Here is a 25,315-nt window from a genome sequence, read left to right on the forward strand (position 1 = left end):
TGAACATTCACCCATTCACAAGTTTGCCAAATGCTTTATTATACTGCCTGTAATTTGAGAATTGTTTTTAATGAGAAACATTATCAAAACTTATTTCTCTTTTGATACATTTTTGCTTTTTCACTAATAATGATTTCAAACTTTAACAATTTATAGAATGTAATTTCCCAGTTCCTCTTCTTTGGATGTCTCATTGTTACTTAGAGGAATAACATTTTGGCAATGTAGTCAATCCACTAACATGGGGATATACAGTATGTACAATAGTTCTGAATCTTTCCAGTTAGTTCCGGTATTTGTAGCTGCTGAAATCACGATAAGGAGAAGTCATATGAAGATTTAAATAAGAACTCTGAAAACACAAGACAGGGAACCTATGGTTCGTGTTGCACATTGCAGGATTTAATGGTAACTAAAAGGTGTTTATGTTTGTGCTTACATTTATTTTATCAGTTGCACATAAGGAACATTAATAATTATTATTTAAACAAAAAAAAATTGTTTTTGTATTTTAACATTTCATGCCGGAAAAATGGTAAGCATATATATGATTAATGATTATCTAACCTAATAATTAGTTTAACACATTGGTTCTATGCAATGTCAAAGCTTGGTTTGCATAATATTTGCAATGTTTGTTTTGTAAACCACTCTTGCAATTGTGCTTCTAAAGGTTACTGTAGCTGTTTTGATCAGAATCTTTTGCAGCCTTGGAATACAGTATGCATTTCTGAAATATATATTTTAAATATCAAAATAATATTACAAAGTCTTAGTGCGAGTGCCAGGTTTTGTGCAGTGGACTTAATAATACATAAGTTTTCTTGAAGCACTTCATTCTGGGATAATTGTCTCTGAATGTGTTGAATGTAACTTCTGCATAGTAATGAATTATTACTGAATGTACCGAAACCTAGTGAATTTCCAAAGAATGTGTTAAAGTTGCTATGACATTCAGATGAAGGTAATTGTAATTCAGATGACATTATAGTTGGTCAACTAAAAACCAACTATACATATAAAACTAGCAACTGCTCACATTGCTCTTCGGTTTGATGGTGACTTTTGGGCTTTCCTTATACACATGACTACTACAGTATATTAATGCCAGTATTTTACAAATTTTAAATTATGTGTGTTCCCTTTATGTTGCTATAAGGAAAGAACTGGGACAAATGACTAATCTCTTTGAACTTTTTGAGTGTTGTGGATAGTCTACTGTGAAAGATGAAACACTTTGTACAACTACTAGTACTGCTTCTACTACTACTGAAAAATAATAATAATAATAATAATAATAATGGAGCACTTCAGCAAGCAATAGCAACATTTTAGAAAGGGTTTTTATATGTTTCATATTTTACTTGGTAACTTGTCTTAATGTCTAGAAGCACAAACTACAAAGGATACTCTCAAAATATAAGCACTGTGCCCCATTATAAATGAAATGATGTGAAAGCACATGGTGCAGGTGTGTTATTCCCAGGCTCTGCTTGACTCCTGGTTTATACTGAGAATACGTCAAATACCAGACCTCGTGCTTTCTGACTAATATCATTGCTCTTCAGTTCATGCATTTTGTAGTGAATTGGTACTGAGGTAGGTCAGAAGTAAATAATAACAGAGAGAAAAAGAGAGACTGACTCATAGGCCTAACAAACCTGGACCTGGGCTAGACTTGCTGTCAGCTGTCACTGCACTTTGCAGATAATGGTGCTATGGATAAGTCTGAGATTGTTCAAATACACTTTGAAAAGAAACTTTGCTTTTATTGTTAATGAAGATAAGCTTGTACTGTATATTGAGTTTAATTTTTTTTTTAATCGTGTTTTTTTCCCCACTTATAGCTAACCACGAGTCCCCTTCAGAACCGGATGCTGTGTTTGTTTGTTATCACTACATTTGTACCCAGCATCCTCACAAACTGCTGGGTTTCAAAGCATCTCCCATGCGATGTGATGATTAGGAATGACACCTCAATCCTTTTTGACTGCAGTGCCAGGCGACTGACAGTTGTGCCAACAGACATCAAGTGCAATGTTACAAGTCTCAGACTTTCGCAGAACCAAATACAACACATTTCAAATGAATCTTTCTGGAACTTGGAGAACCTCATTATTCTTAACCTCAAGTGGAATAGGGACACAGAGGGCCTTAAAATAGCAAAGGGCTCTTTCACTGCTTTGAAAAAATTAAAGATTTTGCTATTAGATGGTAATTTGTTGTCTACAATACCTGAAGACCTCCCGCATGAGCTGAATATTTTAAGTCTAAGTTCAAACAATATTGCCTCAATTGGATCAGAAAACTTCAAAGGTATCCCAAACATCAAAGAGATCAGACTAAATAAGAACTGCTATCATGGCAATGGTTGCAACAACTCCTTAATTATACACAATGACACCTTTTCCAACGTCTTAGAGTTAGAAAAACTCTCACTCAATCTTAACAGGCTTACAAGAGTCCCCCAGAATCTGCCAAAATACTTAAAGTCCCTTTCTCTCACCTTAAACAAAATCGAACGTGTCAATCATTTTGACTTGGAAAACCTAACTGAATTGAGGACTCTAGATCTTTCTGGAAACTGCCCTAGGTGTCAAAATGCCCCATTCCCTTGTGAGACCTGCAAGACACCTAAAGGCTCAATTGAAGTGGATCCTCATGCATTTCAGAGTCTTGTAAACCTGGAAGAGCTACACCTCTCTGGAAACTCTCTCGTTAAAGTACATGCCTCCTGGTTCCAGAATTGTACTAAATTAAAATACCTTTTTCTTTCCTTCAACTTTTTAATAAGTGAAATTGCCACTGGAGAATTTCTGAATGTTTTACCACATGTGGAAGTTATTGATTTATCTTTCAACTATGCTCCTAAATCCTATCCCAGGAAAATTAAACTTTCATCAAATTTTTCCAAATTAGAAGCACTAAGAGCCTTGCATATTGAGGGCTATGTGTTTAGAATTCTGGATGGGAATGATTTAAACCCACTTTTTAGTCTAAAAAATCTGTCTTTGCTTAATGTGGGTACAAACTTCCTCCAGTACATACACCTCACACTGTTTCAAAACTTCTTTAATCTTTCATTGATATATTTGTCGGAAAACAGACTGGCATCTCTGTCGCAAAGAAATGACAGCATTTACGCAAATGGAAATGAAGCAGACTGTGTTTTAAACAAACCACTGATGAAATACCATGGTAATCATGAGGAAAAAGGCACTTATATTGTGCACAAAGATAAGGACTACCGGTTGTCTCACCCACTTGTTAAGCAGCAGTGTCTTCGCTATGGACCAGTGCTTGACCTTAGTAAAAACAATATCTTTTATATCTCCCCTGAGCTCTTCAAAGGTCTTGAAAATACGACATGCCTTAACCTTTCCAAAAATTCTATTGCAGATTCTTTCAATGGTACTGAATTCATTCATCTGCCAAAACTAAAGTACTTGGATCTGTCCTACAACAAGATTGACCTGGCTTACGACTATGCTTTTTCTGAGTTAACACACCTAGAAGTGTTGGATTTGAGTAATAACCCACATTACTTTGTTGTGGCAGGTGTGACACATAATTTAAATTTTGTTAAACATCTCCAGGTTTTGAAAGTGCTCAACCTAAGCCAGAATGAAATATTTACTTTAACTGAGAAAGAGATGAGCAGCAGCTCACTGAAAGAGCTGCAATTTCAAGGCAATCGGCTGGACATATTATGGAAAAATGATGAAAGGTACATAAGACTTTTCACCAATCTTTTGAATTTAACACACCTGGATATGTCTCACAATAAACTTCAGAACATACCATCAGCTGCTTATGAGAATTTTCCAAAGACCTTAACCCACCTCTTCTTAAATAATAATAAACTTAATTTATTTAAATGGGAGAAACTCATATATTTTGAGTGCTTGGAGGTCTTAGATTTAAGCAATAATAAAATAGAAAGTATTGCTGAACATATTGCTAATTATACAAAAATGCTTAGAAAACTGTATCTGGGTAATAATAAGATTTCTCGGCTCTCTGATGGTTTTCTCCGGGGTGCAAGAAGCCTTAGTAGGCTTTACTTGGATAACAATAATCTGAGTCTAATAAACACATCCACTTTCCTCTCCGGGCCAGAGAACTACCTGAAAACTCTGTCTTTAAAAGGAAACCCCTTTCAATGTACCTGTGAGATTTTTGACTTTTTATTGTGGGTGGAAGGAACTGACATTGTGATACCACGTTTGGCTACTGATGTCACCTGTGCAACACCTGAAAGATTGAAGAGAAATGCTGTCATTGGCTTTGATCGTCAGCAATGCATCATTGATGGCACATCTGCTATATTGTTTTTGGCTTCTTCCTCTATCATTGCGATTACTGTGGCAGTTGCTATAACACAGCATTTGTTTTATTGGGATGTTTGGTATATCTTTCACTATCTTAAGGCAAAAATGAAGGGTTACCATTACCTGAAATCCACAGAGAGCATCTATGATGCTTTCATCACCTACGATACCAAAGACCCAGTTGTTTCAGACTGGGTACTGAATCATCTCCGAGTCCAGCTGGAGGAAAACGGAGAAAAACTATTCCCAATTTGTCTGGAGGAACGAGACTGGCACCCCGGCGCACCTGTCATAGACAACCTGTCTCAGAGCATCAAGCAGAGTCGAAAGACAGTGTTCGTGCTGACTGAAGGGTATGTGAAGAGTGGGACCTTTAAAATAGCCTTTTACCTCGCACACCAGCGGCTGCTGGATGACAACACGGACGTTATCGTGCTGGTTCTGTTAGAGCCAGTACTGCTGCATTCTCAGTTTTTCCGCTTAAGGAAAAGGTTGTGCAGGAAGACCATCCTTGAGTGGCCCAAAAATCCTCGTGCGGAAAAATGGTTCTGGCATTGTCTGAGAAATATCATAAGAGTGGAACACCAGGCTGTGTATAACAAACTTTATTCATGTTATTTCATAAACAAATGAAAACACTGTTAATAGCCTCTCTATAGAAGTATAGAATTTTAAATAGTAATTCAGCAGTACAGTGGAAAATTGAACCTCAAACTAGTTTTTATACCTAATTACCAATATATTGAAAGCAAAATGTTAAACCTTGATGGTAGTAGTAAGATGTTTAGTGATGAGTACAAGTCAAATCCTATTTATTCTTTCTTTGACTACTCCTAATTTTTGTTTCCTACAATGTTTTTCTTTCCAAAGCCAGTATTATTTCAGGGAGATGGCTGGACAACTTCTCTTCCAGCCAAACTGTTACTCAGTAGGTATCACTGCTTCAGAGAAAACAGATTTAATTTTCTAGGGATAAAGAATCAAGAACATGTTTCAGCAATAGCTATGCAGCTAATTTCAATGTACAGCGGGATTCAATGTATCAGTATTGTATATGCTAGATTATTTTTCTTAAATTAATATGTCAAAAAAAATTAATGTTCAGCTTCATAAATCATATAAAACATGCATGCTCTGTGTTGTATACATTTTAATCAATGTATAGATAAATAAAAAAGTAAGAGTCCATTTTGAAATTACATAGTTTTCAGTTCTGCTTCTGAGCAAAAATATGTTAAAATGTTTGTCACATATAGTCTCTCCAAGCAGCTGTTGCTCTCGTAAATGGAATCTCCTGACTTTTGACTTTTAATGGATACAAAGAGGAAAAAAACTCTCTCATAGTTGTTAAATACCACCTCATTCTACAACGGACATTTATGAATATAAAGGTTGAGTAAGAAATCCAGTATACCTCTTTACATTCAGCTAGGCACAATGGTGGGAACAGATTTCTTTACTATCCTTTATAAAGAACGATCAGCTGATATAAAAGTGAAAAGGTATCTGAGAATTCAGTTCAAATGAGGCAGTCGTCAGTTTTATTTTTGATCAACTTGCACATGTGTACATTTCAAAAGCCTTGTAAAATAATGTGGCAATGTAATGTATAATAATAGTAAACACAGCCTCAAAGCTGGTCCTTGGAGGCTCAATGTAATCGACCCCAAAAAACACTGTCAATGTGGCTTCAAGAAAGAAAGGTGAAAAACAGAGTCTTTGAGTCAGAGTGAGACCTATGACACACCTCTTCCAGCTTTCCCGCCCACCTTGAAGATCTGTTTATAGTATTAACAAAGAAATTAAAAGGAGATACAAAAAATAAATAAAAAACTATACCTTTTGTGGGTCATTTTAGTTGCTATTTGATGCAGTAATAAAAAATTCTCCAAAAATAAAAAATAATAAAACTTATTCTGTATTTTGGCTGTGAGGCCCTGAGATCCCTTGTAATGAACTAATTTAGATAGCATCACACTTTGTGTTTTCTGCAAACTGAAATCAAGACTATATATAGAATTAATGGCACACAGCACACTAGGAAGTGAATCTGAAACAGGAATTACAGCACCCAAAAAATATAACACAAAGAGTAACATACTAAGGGCTACAAACGAGAAGTAATACATAAGCCATAGATGCATTCAGCGTGATTTATTGCAAACAGTGAATGCCTAGTCCAATTCTTTTTACACACACCACTCAAGAGGATCATTAATCATGCACTAGCAAAGTGCTGCTCTGCAGCAGTTACATTAACCAACCTTAAATGCAGTACAAATAAAATTGCAGAAGTTAGAGAAGCTTGATATTTCCCTTTTTAAAACAAGAAGTTGCTCTGGAGACCACACAGCAGTGCTACAGCCCTTTTACCTTGTTGTGTACTGCCCCTTGGACACCAAAAAACAAGTGTTTTGTGCAACACTTTTTTGTCGACCAAAAAAATGGTAAGTTTTCAATATATTAAGAATTATTTGATTGTGATTTGTATTTCAAAATTTATGAGGATCTAATGATTTTATTAATACACTACTACAAAAACTTCAGATTCGAATAAAAATAATAATAAGATCTAGTCTTTTATTTTTTTAAATATGATCTGTGTAATACTCATTTATTTGATAAAATTGCAAGCCTGTTGTTCATTTTTTAATATTAAATAATTAAACACCCACAATGCATTTTTTTTGGCATGTACAGAAAGCACTCGATTAGAATCTTAATCTGTTCACCAACAGAACGTGATAGTACTGTTTAAATATAGCTCAACACTGCAGACATTTATCAACATACAGCAATGTTATAATATAGATCCAGTGCAGTGAATTACTACGAAGTCTGAGATGAATGTAAAATTAAAAAAGAAGAGGGGTAGAAGGCTTAGTACATAGGACTTCATTTGTGTCTATCCATGTTCATTTGTGTAAATCTAAATCATCAACATTTTCATTAGTTTTGTTTTGAATTACACTATTGAATATTTGCCACCATTTGAAGACCTTGTAGTTCATGGAGTGAGAAATCTAGTATTGGGAACTGAAAATCTGAAAACAAACACTGTAGGTATCACATGGAATAAGCACATACAGACATTATCCTGTGAGCCAGTAGAAAACTGCAGCTTTTGGGAGCAAAAAAAGGACATTCTGAAAGTAGGGGAATCTTCTATTTTGCGTTTCCTTACAGTGGGAAACCAGATTGATTCCTGAACAAGGGATTGCCAGGGAATCTGTTGCCAGTATCCTGGGAGCTTTCTGCAAATATCTTGTACAGTAGGTTTCCGTTAAAGCACAGTGTGGGAGAAAACAGTCAGAAAAGAGAATGGGATCTTATCTCTTCAATACGTGTGATACTAAAATACAGAAAACCACAGCTCTTTATGTCTAAACAGTATATTTATTTGTAGGAGTTTAAATTGATTGTAAAACAAGTTCATTGACGAAACATTTCAGTATTTTATATGGAATATAACCAAACATGAAAATTGCAAAATACTCATGATAATTTTCTTGTTCTTTATCCAAACTAAGCTTTATACATCTTCTGATGGAAAGTGCATGTTTTGAAATAGGATAGGTAGTCTGTAAGTGTGTGATTTCAAATTCTGTTTTGAATATAGGAAGGCTTGCAATATACAGTACAATGTTTATGAATGATTTCAGCCATTTGGCTGAAATTTGCAGTATTTCAAAGCTGATTTCCCTGAAGTTCAATAAGTATGATATGTTTTCATTATACTTTATGCCAAATATTGAGAAAAGATTAGGTTTATTTTATTCTGTGAACGAAATTATTAGAATCTACGTGCCACTTTTACGAGTTAAATATGACATTTTTATCTTGAGCTTCTACAAATTTTTATATGCCTACAATTCTTAAGCTTTCATCTCCTGTTAAACCAACTAACAAGCAAGTCTACTGCTTCTCAATCAAACTCATTTTCTTTTTTTTAAGGGGAAACTAACCCAAATTCCTGTAATAGCAACCAAAGTGCTACAACAACTGCTGCAATATTTGGTAATTGGTCAATTCTTACCCATGTAGAAGGGTGGAGTTTTTTTTTCCCCTTCTAAGTATTACTCCAGTATTAAGAATCTGTTATAAAAACAGGCGGCATGTTTGAATAAGTCACATGCATTGTATCTTATATATTATGGTTGATTTTTAGTTAGAAAGAAAATATAACATTTTTGTTGTTTTAGGTATCTCCTCACTTCCATTGGCACCTCCTGTTCTTCCTGGGTTTATTTTGCTGTGTTTTTGAAATTGTAGCATATCGGTGGATTTCAAGGAAACTTCCATGTGATGTCAAGGTAAACCAAAATTCCAGTGACATAATTTTCGACTGCAGTGGCCGTCAGCTCAAGGACGTGCCTATAGATATTCCTGGAAATGCTACAAAACTGCTGCTTTCAGAAAACAGGATACATAATATTTCCTCTTGGTCTTTCAAGAATCTCCTAAACCTCACAATGCTAAACTTCAACTGGAATCGGGACGAAGGTGAAGTACAAATCACTAAAGGAACATTCTCTAATTTATCAAAACTGCAGGAGCTGTTTTTAGATGGCAACTCTCTCTATAGGATTCCAGAGGAGCTCCCATCTGGACTGCAAATTCTTAGTCTGAAAGTCAATAGCATCATCAAAATCAGTAAAAATAGTTTCTCTAAGGTGGAAAATCTTACAGAAATCTATCTGGACAAAAACTGCTACTTCTGGAATCGTTGCAATAACATTTTAGATATAGATAATGAAAGCTTTGCACATCTTAATAAATTACAAATTTTATCATTGTCTTTTAACAACTTAACTTATGTTCCTCAACAGCTGCCAAGATCTCTACAAATGCTGAATCTCAGTTCTAATCGAATTCAATGTATTCGTGAGCATGACTTTAAAAACCTTACAGAACTGAAAGTCCTTGTCCTGTCTGGCAACTGCCCTAGATGTCACAACGCCCCATTTCCCTGTGAGCCCTGTATTAATGTTTCCATTGAGATTCATTCTAAGGCTTTTGAAAATCTTTGGAACCTTAAACAACTGCATTTGTCTGGGAATTGTCTCAAAATCCTAAAAAGTTCTTGGTTTTCAAATTTTCATAACCTTAAATCTCTCTATCTGTCATTTAATTTTTTATCAGGAGCAATTGCTGGCGGCTCATTTTTAAACTATTTACCACTGCTGGAAAAGATTGACTTGTCTTTCAACTATGACTTGAAGGCCTATCCTCAGACTCTTAGAATTTCACCTAACTTTTCAAAGTTGAAATCTCTTCAAACTTTACTCATTGCAGGATATGTATTCCGCGAAATACACCACAATGATTTAAGTCCACTATTTAATCTAAAAAATCTTTCTGTGATAAATCTGGGTACGAATTTTATTGTGCACACAAATTTGTCAGTATTTTTGAAATTTTCTAACTTGAAACTGGTGTATTTATCAGAAAACAGACTTGCACCTGTGTCGCAGGACAAATATATTTTCTCTGGCATAAGAGAACAAAATGAGCAAGTTTTCTACAAATCTCCACTTGTGGGAAATTACATCTCTGGGGATCAAGAGATTGATTATGAATTATCTCATCTACTTGTTAAACACGAATGCTTTGTTTATGGTGAAGTCTTAGATCTTAGTTCAAATAACATCTTTTTCATTTCCCCAGAGCAATTTGAAGGCTTTGAGAAAATCTCCTGTCTTAACCTCTCAAAAAATGGTGTCGCGGCTGCTTTGAACGGCACTGAATTCATAAAGCTTCCAAAACTAAAGTACCTAGACCTGACCTATAACAAGATTGACTTAGCCTATGATTATGCATTTACAGAGTTAAAGGAGCTGGAAGTGTTGGATCTCAGTTTCAATCCTCACTATTTTGCGGTATCAGGGGTGACACACAATTTAGCCTTCTTAAAACATCTCCAGTTTCTGAAAGTGCTGAACCTGAGCTGGAATGAAATATTTACGTTAACAACAAAAGAGATGATCAGTGAGTCCCTGGAAGAGCTTCAGTTCCAAGGCAACCGATTGGATAAGCTGTGGAAAAAGAATGATGGTTCCTATATTAGGCTTTTTGAAAATCTTACTAATTTGTCATACCTTGACATATCTTATAACAAGCTTAACAAGATACCATCTACGGTCTATGCCAGCTTGCCACAAAATATAAGTAAACTTTGTTTAAGTCATAATGAACTTACTTGTTTTGATTGGGAAGAGCTTAAACATTTAAGGCAACTGAAAGTTTTGGATCTACAGCATAACAAGTTGACTAAAGTGTCAGCAGATCTTACAAACTACACAAAAACACTTCAGATTCTTAACTTGAGTTACAATAGGATTACTCATCTCTTTGATGGCTTTCTACGGGGTGCAAAGAGCCTTTTAATCCTTGATTTAAGTCACAATAAACTAAGGCTTATAAACCAGTCAACTTTCCTCTCTGGACCAGACAACTACTTGGAGGTACTGTCTCTAAAAGGTAACCCCTTCCAATGTACCTGTGAATTGTTAGAATTCATTTTGTGGATTGAAACAAATGATGTTGATATACCATTGCTGGCCACAGATGTAAGCTGTGCAATGCCAGCAAACAGAAAAGGAATTGGAATTATATATTTTGACCTTAAAGAATGTATTGATGACAGCAAAGCAGCAAAATTTTCTTTTCTGTCTTCCTTTTTTATTTTGTTTACTATGACTGCTGCTCTTACTATGCATTTGTTTTACTGGGATGCTTGGTATATTTGTCACTATCTTAAAGCAAAAATGAAGGGTTACCATTACCTGAAATCCACAGAGAGCATCTATGATGCTTTCATCACCTACGATACTAAAGACCCAGTTGTTTCAGACTGGGTTCTGAATCATCTCCGAGTCCAGCTGGAGGAAAACGGAGAAAAACTATTCCCAATTTGTCTGGAGGAACGAGACTGGCACCCCGGCGCACCTGTCATAGACAACCTGTCTCAGAGCATCAAGCAGAGTCGAAAGACAGTGTTCGTGCTGACTGAAGGGTATGTGAAGAGTGGGACCTTTAAAATAGCCTTTTACCTCGCACACCAGCGGCTGCTGGATGACAACACGGACGTTATCGTGCTGGTTCTGTTAGAGCCAGTGCTGAAGCATTCTCAGTTTTTCCGCTTAAGGAAAAGGTTGTGCAGGAAGACCATCCTTGAGTGGCCCACAAATCCTCATGCGGAAAAATGGTTCTGGCATTGTCTGAGAAATATCATAAGAGTGGAACACCAGGCTGTGTATAATAAGCTCTATACAAGCTATTTCACCTCCCGATAAAGACTGGTTACTAGAGATTATGAATGGTGAACATATCAGACTCACAGACATTTATGATGGCTAACAATACCTCTTGCAGAAGAAATTTGCACTGTATGCAGCTAGAGGCTTCATGGTGTTTCCAATTTAAAACACCAGTGTACGCTGTTTCAAGTAACTTATTTGAGCTTATTAGATGACAATGATCTAAAAGCACTCTCTTCGGCATCATGTGGCCTAGTTAAGTTGTTTAAAGAATTCAGCTTCAGAATTGGCCGGAAGGTCTTTGCAGATGACAAGAGATATTCTCTGGCTGTGTGACTACATATGGATCCAAGATGTTTAAGTACATTTTGGGTCTGTCGTTGCATTTTCATCCAGTCTTCGGACCTTGGAAAGGTAAAGCTAAATTTAAGCCCCATTTGCATTTGCCAAAGGTGCCACATTGGCAGCGTACAGCAGCTGTAAAGATTCGGGAATAAGTTATTATAACCTGTTGATGATAGACTGGCAAAGAATAACTGGTAAAGTTGTTTATAGTTGCACTGTCTCTTTTTTTCCAAATATTTTTTTTTTCGTTTGAGTATTCAAAGGCACATAACACACTTCCAGTCAGCTCAAAAGTTTCACTGGGACCATCTGAAGTGCCTAACAGAGCAAAGAAAGATTATGGATACAGAAATATAATAAATAATACAAAGCACAAAATTAATTAATAATATCATCCTCAAACACACTTCAAGAGCTGAACCATACAGTATGTCCCATGAAGTGATGTTTATAAAATGCATGCTATTTTTTTCTATAATTAACTAATTCATTAATAAAATTAAGAATAATATCTTAATGAGAAAGATAGCATGTTAACCTTTATTATGATGATTATTTTGTAATGCAATAAATATAATATTGTCCATAGAAATTGCACTTTTGTCCTGTGAAGACATAATAATGCAATGCTTTAGCAATCTAATTTCTCTCTGTCTGAATCATTTGTACTGTTTTGTAGATTTTATGTGCATCAATTTCCAATGACCAATCTTGTCATTTCTTATGTTCTTTTGGTGGATAAAAGAGTTAAAATAAATTAATAAAATTGCTTTAGTTAAACCTAAAATTATGTTTTTGTCCTATGGTTTGAATGCTACTATTCATTTTTGCCAAATTAAAAGCAGTTGTATAACACAAAGAAGACATGAAAACCAATATTGAGGAAACTTTATAGAATGCTGATACTGTAGTATTCTGTGTTACCAAAGTATGTTCTCAATTATTCACCTCAAAACTTGTTCAGGAGTATTTGTGGATCCAAGGGTCTGTTCTTTACACACAAATTCAATGCCAGCCTCGACTATAAAGCTTTAGATATAGTGTGTCTGTACATCTTTAAATCCCTAATGTACTCCTAATGTTTATCATAATCATAATAACAGTTACATCACCAGCTCTAACCCAGACCCTGACCACAAAATGCAGTATGTGAATAATAATATGGATGTTTGGTGATGATTGTTTTTAAACTGATTAGTGCATGCTTATTTAAAACTCTTTAAATGGATGAATTATGTTCAATGGATGGAAATGGATGAGCTTTAAAAGAATAATCTAACCACTGATAAATTGAGTAATTTTTAATTAAGTAATTGTTTTATGACTATTTGAAGAAATTCAGCCTAAACAGAATTTTAGACATTTCAAAAATGGAGACATCAACATCAGAAAAGTGTGTTGTGTGACAAAATGTGTCGTTTTCAGCTTCCATTGCTGGTTTTAATATAGGTTAGTGTTCAGAAGCATATTTTAAAAGTAACTGATTCTGCTCAAGTAACAGCTAAAATTCCATCATCTAAATTTTGTCATTTATTTAAATCTGAGACAAAATATTGTATACTCTGGATATGTGTATACTGTGTATATACTGTTAATAACACAGTATGTGTAATGAAGCATAACAACTATAATTACACATAGCATATCTACAGTGGTGTGAAAAAGTGTTTGCCCCCTTCCTGATTTCTTATTTTTTTGCATGTTTGTCACACTGAAATTTTTCAGATCATCAAACAAATTGAAATATTAGACAAAAATAACACAAGTAAACACAAAATGCAATTTTTAAATGAAGGTTTTTATTATTAAGGGAAAAAAAATCCAAACCTACATGGCCCTGTGTGAAAAAGTGATTGCCCCCCCATTAAAACATAAATCAACTGTGGTTTATCACATCTTTGGAAAGCTGAGTTCAATTTCTCTAGCCACACCCAGGCCTGATTACTGCCACACCTGTTCTCAATCAAGAAATCACTTAAATAGGACCTGCCTGACAAAGTGAAGTAGACCAAAAGATTCTCAAAAGCTAGACATCATGCTGTGATCCAAAGAAATTCAGGAACAAATGAGAAACAGAGTAATTGAGATTTATCAGTCTGGAAAAGGTTATAAAGCCATTCCTAAAGCTTTGGGACTCCAGCGAACCACAGTGAGAGCCATTATCCACAAATGGCGAAAACATGGAACAGTGGGGAACCTTCCCAGGAGTGGCCGGCCGACCAAAACTACCCCAAGAGCGCAGCGACGACTCATCCAAGAGGTCAGAAAAAAACCCACAACAACATCCAAAGAACTGCAGGCTTCACTTGCCTCAGTTAAGGTCAGTGTTCATGACTCCACCATAAGAAAGAGACTGGGCAAAAATGGCCTGTATGGCAGAGTTCCAAGACGAAAACCACTGCTGAGCAAAAAGAACATAAAGGCTCCTCTCAGTTTTGCCAGAAAACATCTTGATGATCCCCAAGACTTTGGGGAAAATACTCTGTGGACTGACGAGACAAAAGTTGAACTTTTTGGAAGGTGTGTGTCCCATTACATCTGGCGTAAAAGTAACACAGCATTTCAGAAAAGGAACATCATAGCAACAGTAAAATATGGTGATGGTACTGTGATGGTCTGGTGCTGTTTTGCTGCTTCAAGACCTGGAAGACTTGCTGTGGTAAATGGTAAACCGTGAATTCTGCTGTCTACCAAAAAATCCTGAAGGAGAATGTCCGGCCATCTGTTCGTTACCTCAAGTTGAAGCACACCTGGGTTCTGCAGCAGGACAATGATCCAAAACACACCAGCAAGTCCACCTTTGAATGGCTTAAGAAAAACAAAATTAAGACTTTGGAGTGGCCTACAGTAGTCAAAGTCCTGACCTGAATCCGATTGAGATGTTGTGGCATGACCTTAAAAAAGCGGTTAAGGCTCGAAAACCCTCCAATGTGGCTGAATTACAACAATTCTGCAAAGATGAGTTGGCCAAAATTCCTCCACAGCGCTGTAAAAGACTCATTGCCAGTTATCACAAACGCTTGATTGCAGTTGTTGCTGCTAAGGGTGGCCCAACCAGTTATTAGGTTTAGAGGGCAATCACTTTTTCACACAGGGCCATGTAGGTTTGGATTTTTTTTCCCTTAATAATAAAAACTTTCATTTAAAAACTGCATTTTGTGTTTACTTGTGTTATCTTTGTCTAATATTTCAATTTGTTTGATGGTCTGAAACATTTCAGTGTGACAAACATGCAAAAAAATAAGAAATCAGGAAGGGGGCAAACACTTTTTCACACCACTGTATATCATATTTCAGGGGTTTTCCTACAATAACTAATAACTTTATAATGTTATGTATAAGAAAGAGTGGCTAATGATTGAGATTATGGACAATTTCATAATGTAACTCTTGTGGAATATTGAAAGTAACATACAAAAAATAAACACAGTATTTAACTCAAACTCAGTACGGTTTATATTCAAAAATTCATTTTTTTAACAAAACTCCATGAAATAAATTTAAGAATGAATGACATTTCTAAAAGATAAACCAGCCTCTATAGAAAATGGCTGCACAAGTTTTAGTGAATTCTGTTTTATATGTTTGACATTTAACAACCTCTTTACACTACTGATAAGATAGGGAAGTTTTGCTTTCTTGTTCAAGTAAATCAGTCCATAGATGCTTCTATGCCACTATTGGAGCTCACTCTAAACATAATACTAGAACATCGCAATGGTAGTGTGTGATACTCTTCCACTTCCTGTCTCTGGTGCACACAACGAACAGTACCATACAAGACTCTGACTAAAGGCTACAGTTATTTGCAGCTTCCTGCAGTAGAAGACACACTCATAAAGTCATAATAAAATGTATTTCACATTTTGTTATACAGGTTAACACATTAATTCTGTGATGCAGCACACAGCTAGTGTGCTTCATAGGTATAAACAAAGATTCACAACAGGCGGTGGCTGGAAGGTTGTTGGTTTGTATCCCGCGGCCGGCAGAGGATTCTTGCACCTTTGGGCCCTTGAGCAAGCCCCTTAACCCCAACTGCTCCAGGGATGCCGTATAAATGGCTGACCCTGCGCTCTGACCCCAAGCTTCTCTCCCTGTCTGTGTCTCTCATGGAGAGTAAGCTGGGGTATACGAAAAGACAAATTCTGAAAATAAATTCTGTAAAACAAATGTGAAAAGAAAAAATCTAATTATATATGGCCAATAAAGTGATTTTACCTTAAGCTTCTGAAAAACATTTATTTTTGCATAAGCTGAAACTACATTTCTATTATTTTGATTTTCCATGGTTTTTCCATCCCCGTCTTAATAACTATCTGTCGAGGTCTGTATTAATTTGACATTCATAATTAAATTTAATTAAAGTAATTAAAAATTATATATCTGTGTTATAAAGTGCCCTCATTGTGTTCAGAAGTAAAACTAAACTTCCTTGCATTACAAAATATTTACGCTAGATGTCAGTGTAACCTCAAATATTAATACTTAAATTTCTACAACCAATGTTGTAGAAATGTTGTAAACAACAATGTTGTAAACGAGTATTTTAACAAACAGAAATATTATAACTTTATTTTTGTAGCGGCAAATTTGGAGAAAAGTCAATAAAATACAAAAAGATTAACATTAGTAGTGTTACGTTACCAATAATTAATCAAATGATTAGGAACAAAAGATATATTGGTCTGATTGGTTTTAAGAATTAATGCATATTTCAAATAATTTTCTAGCCAATTACAGTTTAGCCAATATTAAGAAAGAAACTAAAGTAAAGATGAAGCTGAAGACAATTTAAAAAATTGCATGTATTGCTACTTTTTATAGTCTCATGGAACAAAGATCAAGATCCACACTTGGATCTGTGGAATTCTGAACTTAACATAAAATGTCAAAGATAACACTTGTGCCTGAAGAGCAGTATTGATAAACAATCAATATATAGAACTATTTCTGTCTGCATTTATCTAGATTTAATATAACCAAATCAAGTGCAAAGTGAATTCTCCTTTTAAAATGGAAAGTGGAGTTTCCTTTTAATTTTCAAAGGCTGTTTAAAAAAGAAAAACCATGGTATGTATTGTGAGACCTGTTGTTGCCATATTGCACTAACGTATGTGGGAATAAAAGGTTTATATCATGTCATGTCACGGCTTTGAGACAGTAACATCCTTTTAATTTGCTAGATATTAAGGGAAGGTTCAGAAGAAAAAAACACCAGGTGATTCCTGTTTACAGACGTGAAGGGACTTTTCCAGAGGGATTTGTTTCTCTTATGAGACAAAAAAAGATACATCTTTAAAGGAATAAAATGTTTTTTTAAATTGGACTACTCATTTGAAATAAAGCTGTTGTGTGTAATGTACAAGCTGTGTGACTGAGACAGACTCAGCATCATTTGTGAAAGGATGAGCCTTTCTCAGCTGCCAGTATTGCAAGAATGCTGCTGTATGTTTTGACTGAAGACATGACAGAGATGTGTAGAAACCACCAGTTGGTGTTTTACTGCTGAGGTCCTTTTAACCTGAGAAGTGAAAGCTGACCATTCAATTTTGGGCATGATTTTACCTAAAAAGCTTTTAATCTGGGATTAAATGGGTTCACTATAGAAATATACATGCACATGCTGTGTCTTTACATTTAATAAAAAATATTTTTTCACCACACCCCAGATCTAATTCACGAAGAAGACATCTAAACTTCCTCTTCCAAAGTGGCTCATATTGATCAAATACTTTATCTTCAACATACAATGGTCTTCACAGAGTTTAAATTCTCATATTTATCTGTAAAATGAAGCTACATTATTTCAAGCACATTCATGCCAACCTGTCAGATTTTGATTTACGGCACATACTGTAGCTCCTTTCCTTGCTATTTTGTTCTGGCCTATGTGTTTTGTGAGGTGGAGAGGAATGAAGACCATTCTGGGTCGTCTCTTGATCTCCTTTGATCCCCTCTAGGCATCCTTTCTGTAGGAGATAGCAACTGCAATCCTGACACTCCTTTGCACAGTGGAATGTTTTTGTTGTTAACATGTGTGGATTTCATAGACTTATCAACCCACAATTCCATCTAGCGTGTCATAAGCAGAATCTTCCTTTGTTGATATATAAAATAAATGTAGGACAGCCATAAAATGTTGCAGAGTTTATTTAAAAAAATAAGAGGCAAACTATACAAAGATAATGAAAATTTCTATATTTTCAATGGCAGGTGTGATCACAGATCGATAATATTAACAAAATAAAATGCAACAAATAATTTCTGGTTCAGAATCCGATTTGACTTGGGCTGAGGATTTCCTTTTTTTTTTTCCTTTGTAAAGAAATTCGAAAACTGCACAAGAACAAGGAACCAAAATAACAAAGGCACATTCTGTGGTTCAATATTTAATTTTGTTAGTATAGTAACTTCAAGCTGAAGTGAAAAGGAGTATGTCCAAATGCACAACAAGACTTTCCATGCACTTCACTGAAAAAAAACAACAGAAACAATAACTTTTATCTTTTTAGTTCATATATATACATACTTTAGGTCTATTTTACCTGATGAAGAACATTTTCCAAATACTGAAATGGTTAAAGTAAAAATTGACAGAAAGAAAGCATTATACATCTGAATGGCATAAATCTTTATAAACAAACCCTGCACTGAACTGACAATTTCAGTTACATTACAAAGCATATAAACACCGTTTATTGAATCACATACTGTACAATTAGAACATGGAAGAGATTGCTGTAGGGCACAATTTAACAGAGTGTTTACATTAAAACAGAGTTTAATGAAAACAATAAAAACTGATTGTCACCATTGACCTATAATATTTACAATGGAATTTGTAAAAACTGAGAACAGAAGATCATTTTATATGTCAAGAGTTGTGGGAGTTTGGAACATGGTATGCAGCCATGTTGTTGAAACTCCAGCTCCTTTCAAGAAACAGCTGAAAGCAATTCTTGGATTGATTATCTTGCTTAGTTATTAGCAATTAAACAAACTTGATAAGCTAGATTGCATCTTTCTGTTTGCCTTTCTTACACGCTTACAGTGTGTTCATATCCTAAATGGTTCACAAAATAAGAGAGTGTACTTTGAAAGATGATGAGGTACTGTGTGTCCTCTGCATTAGATACACTAAGTTATAGCACTGTTGTAAAATGACTAACCTGACTAACCTTAATAATGCTTTACCATTATGGGTGCACAATTATCTGGAAATTTACTGAAAAATGTCCAGAGGTCATAAGCTTCAGCTATATTGTCTCCTTCCCTTAGCCCATCTATTTCTTTGTGTATATACAGTATATAACACTTATTAAAAGCTATTTAACTTCTCCCTGGCAAGCATTGACTGTATCAAAAGTGGATCAGGATCTGTCAACAAATGCACTGATAAGATATATTTGCATTTTAAATAAAGTAATTGTGAACTTAACGGCTATTGAAAAAAAAAAGCTTGTTTAGTCTAATAAACTATGTGTTCAATACAAAAAATACAGTTCAAGATGCAACACAAGCGATCACAGCAGATAAGTCAAGTCCCGCAATGCCACATGCTTGAACAGGGAAGAGGTTCAGTTTAAGCCACTTGTGATCTGAGGTCTTGTAATTAGAGATGTCAGGTGGGCATTGCTTTTGATATCAGTTTCTGGGTTACGGACACACATGAGGCACGAACATGGCAGGAATCAAAGGTACAGTTTGAAAAGGTGAGAGGAGGCATCATGGGTCAGAGATGGACCAGTCCCTATGTTTCAAATGGTTTATATCCATTTCTCATCAGCTGTTAACCCTGACAAACCACATAGGAAAATGGACTAAAAAAGCTGAAAGAAGAATTTAAAAAAGTTAAAAAGAGAAAAATGACTACTTATTATTTCAAGCTGACAGGTGATGTTTAGCGTCAACTATAGTCAAGTTCTGACAGGGAAATGAAGACGTGTACACTTACTCCCTAAGGTATTGTTGTCTGGAAAGTTCATTCTTTTTACATTGCACATAACAATGAGGGGGCCTACATGGTGACTGAAGAATCGGCAGTGAACAAAACTGTGTGATTGCACTAGGTACTGTAGGCATCACTATGCAGTCAGGTAAGAATCACCCTGCCAAGTACGCCTATCACAGATCAACACACTTTTCACAAGCTAAGCTGATACACAGGTGAAAAGCAATGCTTAGGTCTAATGGATTTAGTTACAAATTTTAAACATAGACCGCAAACACCATCACAGAGGAAATAGATCCAAGAAACACAATACATTTTCAATAAGAAACTTAACACAACTTTAAAACAAAAGCATTACATAGCTAGAATTGCAGATGGCCTCCCAGACCATTTGTACAATCCTGGAAGCGTTGAGACGTAGGCCTGACCAGCTTCTGCTTGTGTTGTGCAGCTGCCATTGTAGTCCTAGCACAGTGTTGTCCTGCAGGAGAATCAGCACTTCCAGGATTGGTGTGCATGAAATGAAAAACTGTTGACTCAAGGACTCTGCCAATGTTCTGCTGAGCAGTAAGATGAGCTCTCAATCTGCACTAAGGGCATTCCTGTGGTAAAGAGGATTCCTCGCCACATCATCATGCTTCGAGTGGCTCAGTGGATCAGCTTGACCAGTAACAGTGAACTTAACCTCTCCACAGCATCTCCACACTTGCTGTCTTCCAATGGCATTCATCAGTGAGCTGGACACTCCGGTGCTCTCTGACCCATTGAAGGTTGAGAATGATGTTGGGGTTCAACAAATACCTTCAGCTAAGATAAAGAACACGATTCTTATATCATAGGTTCCTTTTCCATTCTCCTACATAATTGTGTTATGGATAAAAACAATAATTTTCCAAAGTACACTTCAGTGAAACAGTAGTGGGGATTGTAAACCAATTTTTTAAAAAACACTTTGCATTTCATAAGGTAAACGTGATGGAAAAAGACATTAAATGATTGCTGGAATTTGATTGGTTCACTGATTTGAACTAATTCACTGAAAAAGGCTGAGTGAGACAGAAGCTGCTTTTTCTGCCTTTTCGTGTAGCTCTGGTACAGTATAGTAAAGAAGGCCCAGATAATTTTCTTGTTTTTTACAGTACAGCACCAACAGTTCTGTGGTGAGAAGAACGTTAAGATTTAGCTACGTTTTTTTTATTTTTATTATCTTAAAGTTAAAGATTTGTTTAAAGTTTCCTTGATGCAGAATCACCTGATGCAGTGATTCACCAGAATCACTTTTCTTTTTCATTGAGGCATCACAATTCTTTTGTCTTCTGTCATATTTCAATCTGTGTAAAGATTTCTAACACAAACGAAATAAATCAATTTGCTTTTTGCCGTCACCACCATAGAATATATTCGAACACGTGTTTCGGGTCACCCAAAAAATTAAAGACAGCAATAATTTTAAAATAGAAGGTAATCAACTTAATAATGTGGATTGAAAAAATCTAAAAGCTAACTACGGTATAAGGTAATCATGAAAAGCACATGACAGGGGTTTACCATTAACAAAATCACTACAGACACAAGGTGTCGCTGTTGACAGCATATTGACGGAACAATGGCGAGACCTGATTATTGACACCTAATAAGCATTGTTTTAATCAGCTTTATATCCCTACTTCATCTTTCTTGCATATGGCAGACATACCTCGCTTATCGTCGATTTCAAAATGAAAAATGTTGTGTATATTTATAAAGACTGGCAAAGATCAGTCTGTTCTGCCGATAGGAGTGGTGACGTCAGGGGTTTATTTGCATATCTCAGAGTATAATTGGTTTGCTCCGCCAGTTTTCCCCTCAGTCCACCGCTTCACCGACCCAGAGATTTCTTACGCCGAACGCCAGGCAACCCTCGGTGAGTGATAAAAGACATTCTAGCTTTTCGTTACCTGCTTTATTTTTTAATGCTAATGACATATTAAAGTGGACAGTACAGAAAGTGCAATACTTTTTACCCCCACCCCCCAACCACGAGCACGCATAGCTACATCTTATTCTTTCTTAGTAATCAGAATATTTTTAAACGGCTGCTCGCAGAGTTTAATGCATTTGATACTGTTACAATTGCGCTAAAATAACTTGAAAGGTTGGCTTTCTTTTGTGAATTTAGACCAGTTCTGCGAGGATAGAACAATCTTTTTTTTCCGTTTTGATTCAGGGATAGACTTGTATATAGACGATCTCCACGGTCGATTTTAAATGATTTAGTGTACTGAAGGGTTTTCTTTTTTTTCCCCCGTTTTTGGTGAAGGGGGGAGGGAGGATCTTGCGGGTGTAGCGTGGTCTGTCTAGAGACCTGCCGTCTGCCGAGAGGATGCAGAACTGGGCGGTGGTTTGCTTAGACTGCAGACCCAAGCTTTTTGTGTGCGGAGAACAGACTCTTGGATTTCTGCATTAATTGTGCTCTGAGGATATGCAATATAAATGAATACCTTTTAAAGCACTTAATACGGTAATATTTTAGGTTAAGTAGCTTGCAATAAATATTTTAGGGGCTTTAGCCTCTTGTGATGGAAACCTTTTAATGTGTCCACAGTTTAGCAGGGAATCGTCTTTTATTCTAGTCTATCTAACGTAAAAAAAACGAATGAAATTCAAATAGTGGTTTTACATATGCATATATAACTGTTTCTAGGGCTGGGTGCGTGTAGATGGGTGCACGATGGCTGCGATATGAGGAAGTGTGATTAAGCAATTGGAGATGTTAACGGCCGAAATCGGTCACCTTCCGAGTGGAAGGGCTGTAATGGGCTGGGCGTGAAAGTCATCGCGTTCCTTCTGTCTTTTGTGGCTGCAGATATCCAGCTAAAATGTCTGACAAACCCAACATGGAAGAGGTCACTAGCTTCGACAAGACCAAACTGAAGAAGACGGAGACTCAAGAGAAAAACCCTTTGCCGTCAAAAGAAAGTAAGATCACTGGGAAGGCTCTGCTTGTTATAGTCTCATCATTTTAATAATGAGCTTCACATGGTGTACAGTACGTACACGTATTGATTTGTGACCCTAACGCAACCCGTGTCTTTTTTTTTTTTTGCAGCCATTGAACAGGAAAAGCAAGCAGAGTCATCGTGAAGACTGACCTCCCAATATGCACTGTACATTCCACAAGCATTGCCTTCTTTCTTCACCTCTTTTAGCTGTTTAACTTTGTAACAGGAAACTAAGTTGCATTGTGATTTGACGAAAACCGATGACTGCTGCTCTCCACCCCGCCCCTTTTGCAGCGACAATTAAAGAAAACTACTGACTGTACGGAGGATGTGTCGGCCCATCCTAGTGTCTTGGCTTTCTTTGGTCCTGTTGTTGGTACCGAACATCTGCATGGCAATGAGGGAGAAACCAAGGGTGTGACTGACTACTCCGGGAACCACCTCCACATCTGAAAACCGTATGGCTTCCCGTGAATCTGTAAAATGCTTAAAAATCGAGTGCCATTTTTTATGATTTAAATTCTTGGAATGCACAACATTTTGTTTTGATATGCAAATAAAAAATTAAAACCTATTGCTCTCTGTGGTTCTTTTAATGGATTTTTTTTCTTTCCAACCTGGAAATGGAATGTCAACGAAGAAAGGATTTTGTCACTTTAGTGCATTTCGGGAGTTAATATTTAAGTTCTCTGTACCTAGAGGCTCGCTGGGATACATGGCTTCTGGATAGCTGTACTTTGTATTTTCATTATTTTGCAACGAGACGTTATTGGAACAAAACAATGTAAGTTTCCAGTCCTATTTCCAAAAAAGCCATACGGTTTTCTGGATTTTATTGTAATACGTTTGAGCAACTATCTACTTTGGCACTAAATCTCTAACCCTAATGGAAACCAATATTGGAATAAAGTTGGTTTATTTACACGTTTGTGTCCCAATGGTTTTTAAATATTCAGTAAGTTCCTTTTTTTTTATCGCGATTGCTTAAGGACAAGAGCAAGGAAATCGCCGTCCTCCCAAAAAGCACAGCCAAGTATTCGAAGTTTGAAAATCGTAATTCCATTAAATTCGCACTTCAGAACCGACAGAAAAACACTTGGTGGGGAAACGGGCTATTGTGCAACGGGATCGACCGCCGCATTGTTTGGAATTCGTAAAGGAAACGAATTTAACGTCAAGTTAAAAGGCTTTTGACCAGTCCTTTAAATTGCTCTAATTGGATCATGGCTGTCGGGATAACATTTGTGACGGCAAAGACCAGCGGGGATGCTCAGAATGTGTGGTTAAGTAGAACATAGCTGAGGTATCGTGAGATCTTTGTAATTTACGTTGTATGTGTTCTTATAAATTGGTTAGGATTTTCTGAAATTAACTTTAAGAACACTACAAATTCATTAGAACTACGCTTTGGAATAGACATTTTGCTGTCACCTGATCGTTTTTTGGGGGGGAGGGTAGGTCCATGAAGCAAGTAAAATGGCATTTTCTATGAAGCCCGGAGTACTATTTTTAATCATTTGTAGTCCAAGCTTGGACTAAAAAAAAGATAAATGCTTATCTGAGAAAAGTGTGAAAGAATTTGTAACTAATTGTAGTGGATACGAGAACATTTCTTGGGGTACAGGATTTTCGTGTTCCAAGCAAAAAGCAAGGGGAATACCTTAAGATAAGTTTGACAATACTAATAGAAAAATACAGAGATGAAACTGAAAAAAATACGTTATATGGATTTTCCTTAACATTCAGCTGAATCATTTCTGTCGGAGAAGACGTTAATTAATGGGCCAATAAATTATCATTTGCTTTGTTTGCAGCAGCCGAAAGATAGCGGACAAGAACCCACCAACAGTGATCTCCGAAAAAAAAAAGTGGAATTTCGCGGACCACAAAAAACACCTGTCACTTTAAATTTAACATGTCGTTGCTGGAAATGGATTCTGTTGTACTAACACACCAGCAAGCTTTGCATCGCGGAGCACAGTCCTAAATGGATGAGGATTACTGACCACCTCCCGAAAGCTACATTGTCGCTGCGTGCTAAACTCGACCGTAAGATCACACATTTCTTTTACGTTTGCCAGGTGACCTAGAAAAACTGTAGTAGTTGAGCATTTTAGGCTTAGCACTACAGTGATTTCAACAAAGAACTGCACCACATTTTGTATTTCCTACGGTTAATATGGGCTCTGATGTGATTCCTTGTATGTTTTTTAATCAACTGGTGACAGAACAGATATTTCAACAGAAACTTTCTGAGAAAGCTTTACGTTTTTGTCAATTCGCGTAGTCCTAATCTGAAAACTTTCATGAAACTGAAGGATTCATGTTTCATATGTATCCCTCTTAAATCATTTTCACGAAGGAAGGTACAGCCGTGGGATATAAACTGAATAGAAAGCAAATCAATAAATTGTTTCAGGCATATAGGGTAAGTGGGGGTGCTGA

At 36.2% G+C, this 25,315-nt stretch overlaps 3 protein-coding genes across 5 annotated transcripts in view; all 3 read left to right on the forward strand.

The window, feature by feature from the left end:
- Positions 1–300: 300 nt before the first annotated feature.
- On the forward strand, positions 301–5,513 carry LOC102685072 (toll-like receptor 8). 2 transcript variants are annotated; one of them, XM_015361455.2, is made up of 2 exons: positions 301–408; positions 1,848–5,513. In XM_015361455.2, the coding sequence occupies exons 1-2, from the start codon at positions 406–408 to the stop codon at positions 4,962–4,964; spliced, it is 3,120 nt and encodes a 1,039-aa protein (XP_015216941.2). In that variant the 5' UTR covers positions 301–405; the 3' UTR covers positions 4,965–5,513. The 2 variants fall into 2 exon arrangements, with proteins under 2 accessions (XP_015216941.2, XP_015216942.2); XM_015361456.2 differs by lacking the exon at positions 301–408 and adding an exon at positions 420–535.
- A 2,295-nt stretch (positions 5,514–7,808) lies between these two features.
- On the forward strand, positions 7,809–23,444 carry LOC102682393 (thymosin beta 4 X-linked). Its single transcript, XM_006637902.3, has 6 exons — positions 7,809–7,817; positions 8,534–11,623; positions 20,485–20,621; positions 21,727–21,792; positions 22,735–22,847; positions 22,978–23,444. The coding sequence occupies exons 1-6, from the start codon at positions 7,809–7,811 to the stop codon at positions 23,010–23,012; spliced, it is 3,450 nt and encodes a 1,149-aa protein (XP_006637965.2). The 3' UTR covers positions 23,013–23,444.
- A 97-nt stretch (positions 23,445–23,541) lies between these two features.
- The window catches only part of egfl6 (EGF-like-domain, multiple 6), a 101,852-nt gene continuing 100,078 nt past the window's right edge, over positions 23,542–25,315 (forward strand). The window contains exons 1-2 of one of the 2 annotated variants that reach the window (XM_069197383.1): positions 23,542–24,173; positions 24,685–24,919. In XM_069197383.1, coding sequence (XP_069053484.1) covers positions 24,862–24,919 — 58 coding nt within the window. In that variant the 5' untranslated portion in view covers positions 23,542–24,173; positions 24,685–24,861. Of the gene's footprint in view, positions 24,920–25,315 lie in introns of both variants that reach the window. The other variant, XM_069197384.1, reaches the window with a different exon arrangement.

Source organism: Lepisosteus oculatus, chromosome 13 (genome assembly GCF_040954835.1).
Source record: "Lepisosteus oculatus isolate fLepOcu1 chromosome 13, fLepOcu1.hap2, whole genome shotgun sequence".
NCBI lineage: Eukaryota > Metazoa > Chordata > Actinopteri > Semionotiformes > Lepisosteidae > Lepisosteus > Lepisosteus oculatus.

Excerpts from the sequence above, each read along its gene's own strand:
- LOC102682393 (XM_006637902.3), top strand. Across the intron at positions 20,622-21,726 it reads TCTTCCAATGGCATTCATCA|TTTTCCCCTCAGTCCACCGC; the intron begins GTGAGCTGGACA and ends TTGCTCCGCCAG. Across the intron at positions 21,793-22,734 it reads CGAACGCCAGGCAACCCTCG|ATATCCAGCTAAAATGTCTG; the intron begins GTGAGTGATAAA and ends TTGTGGCTGCAG.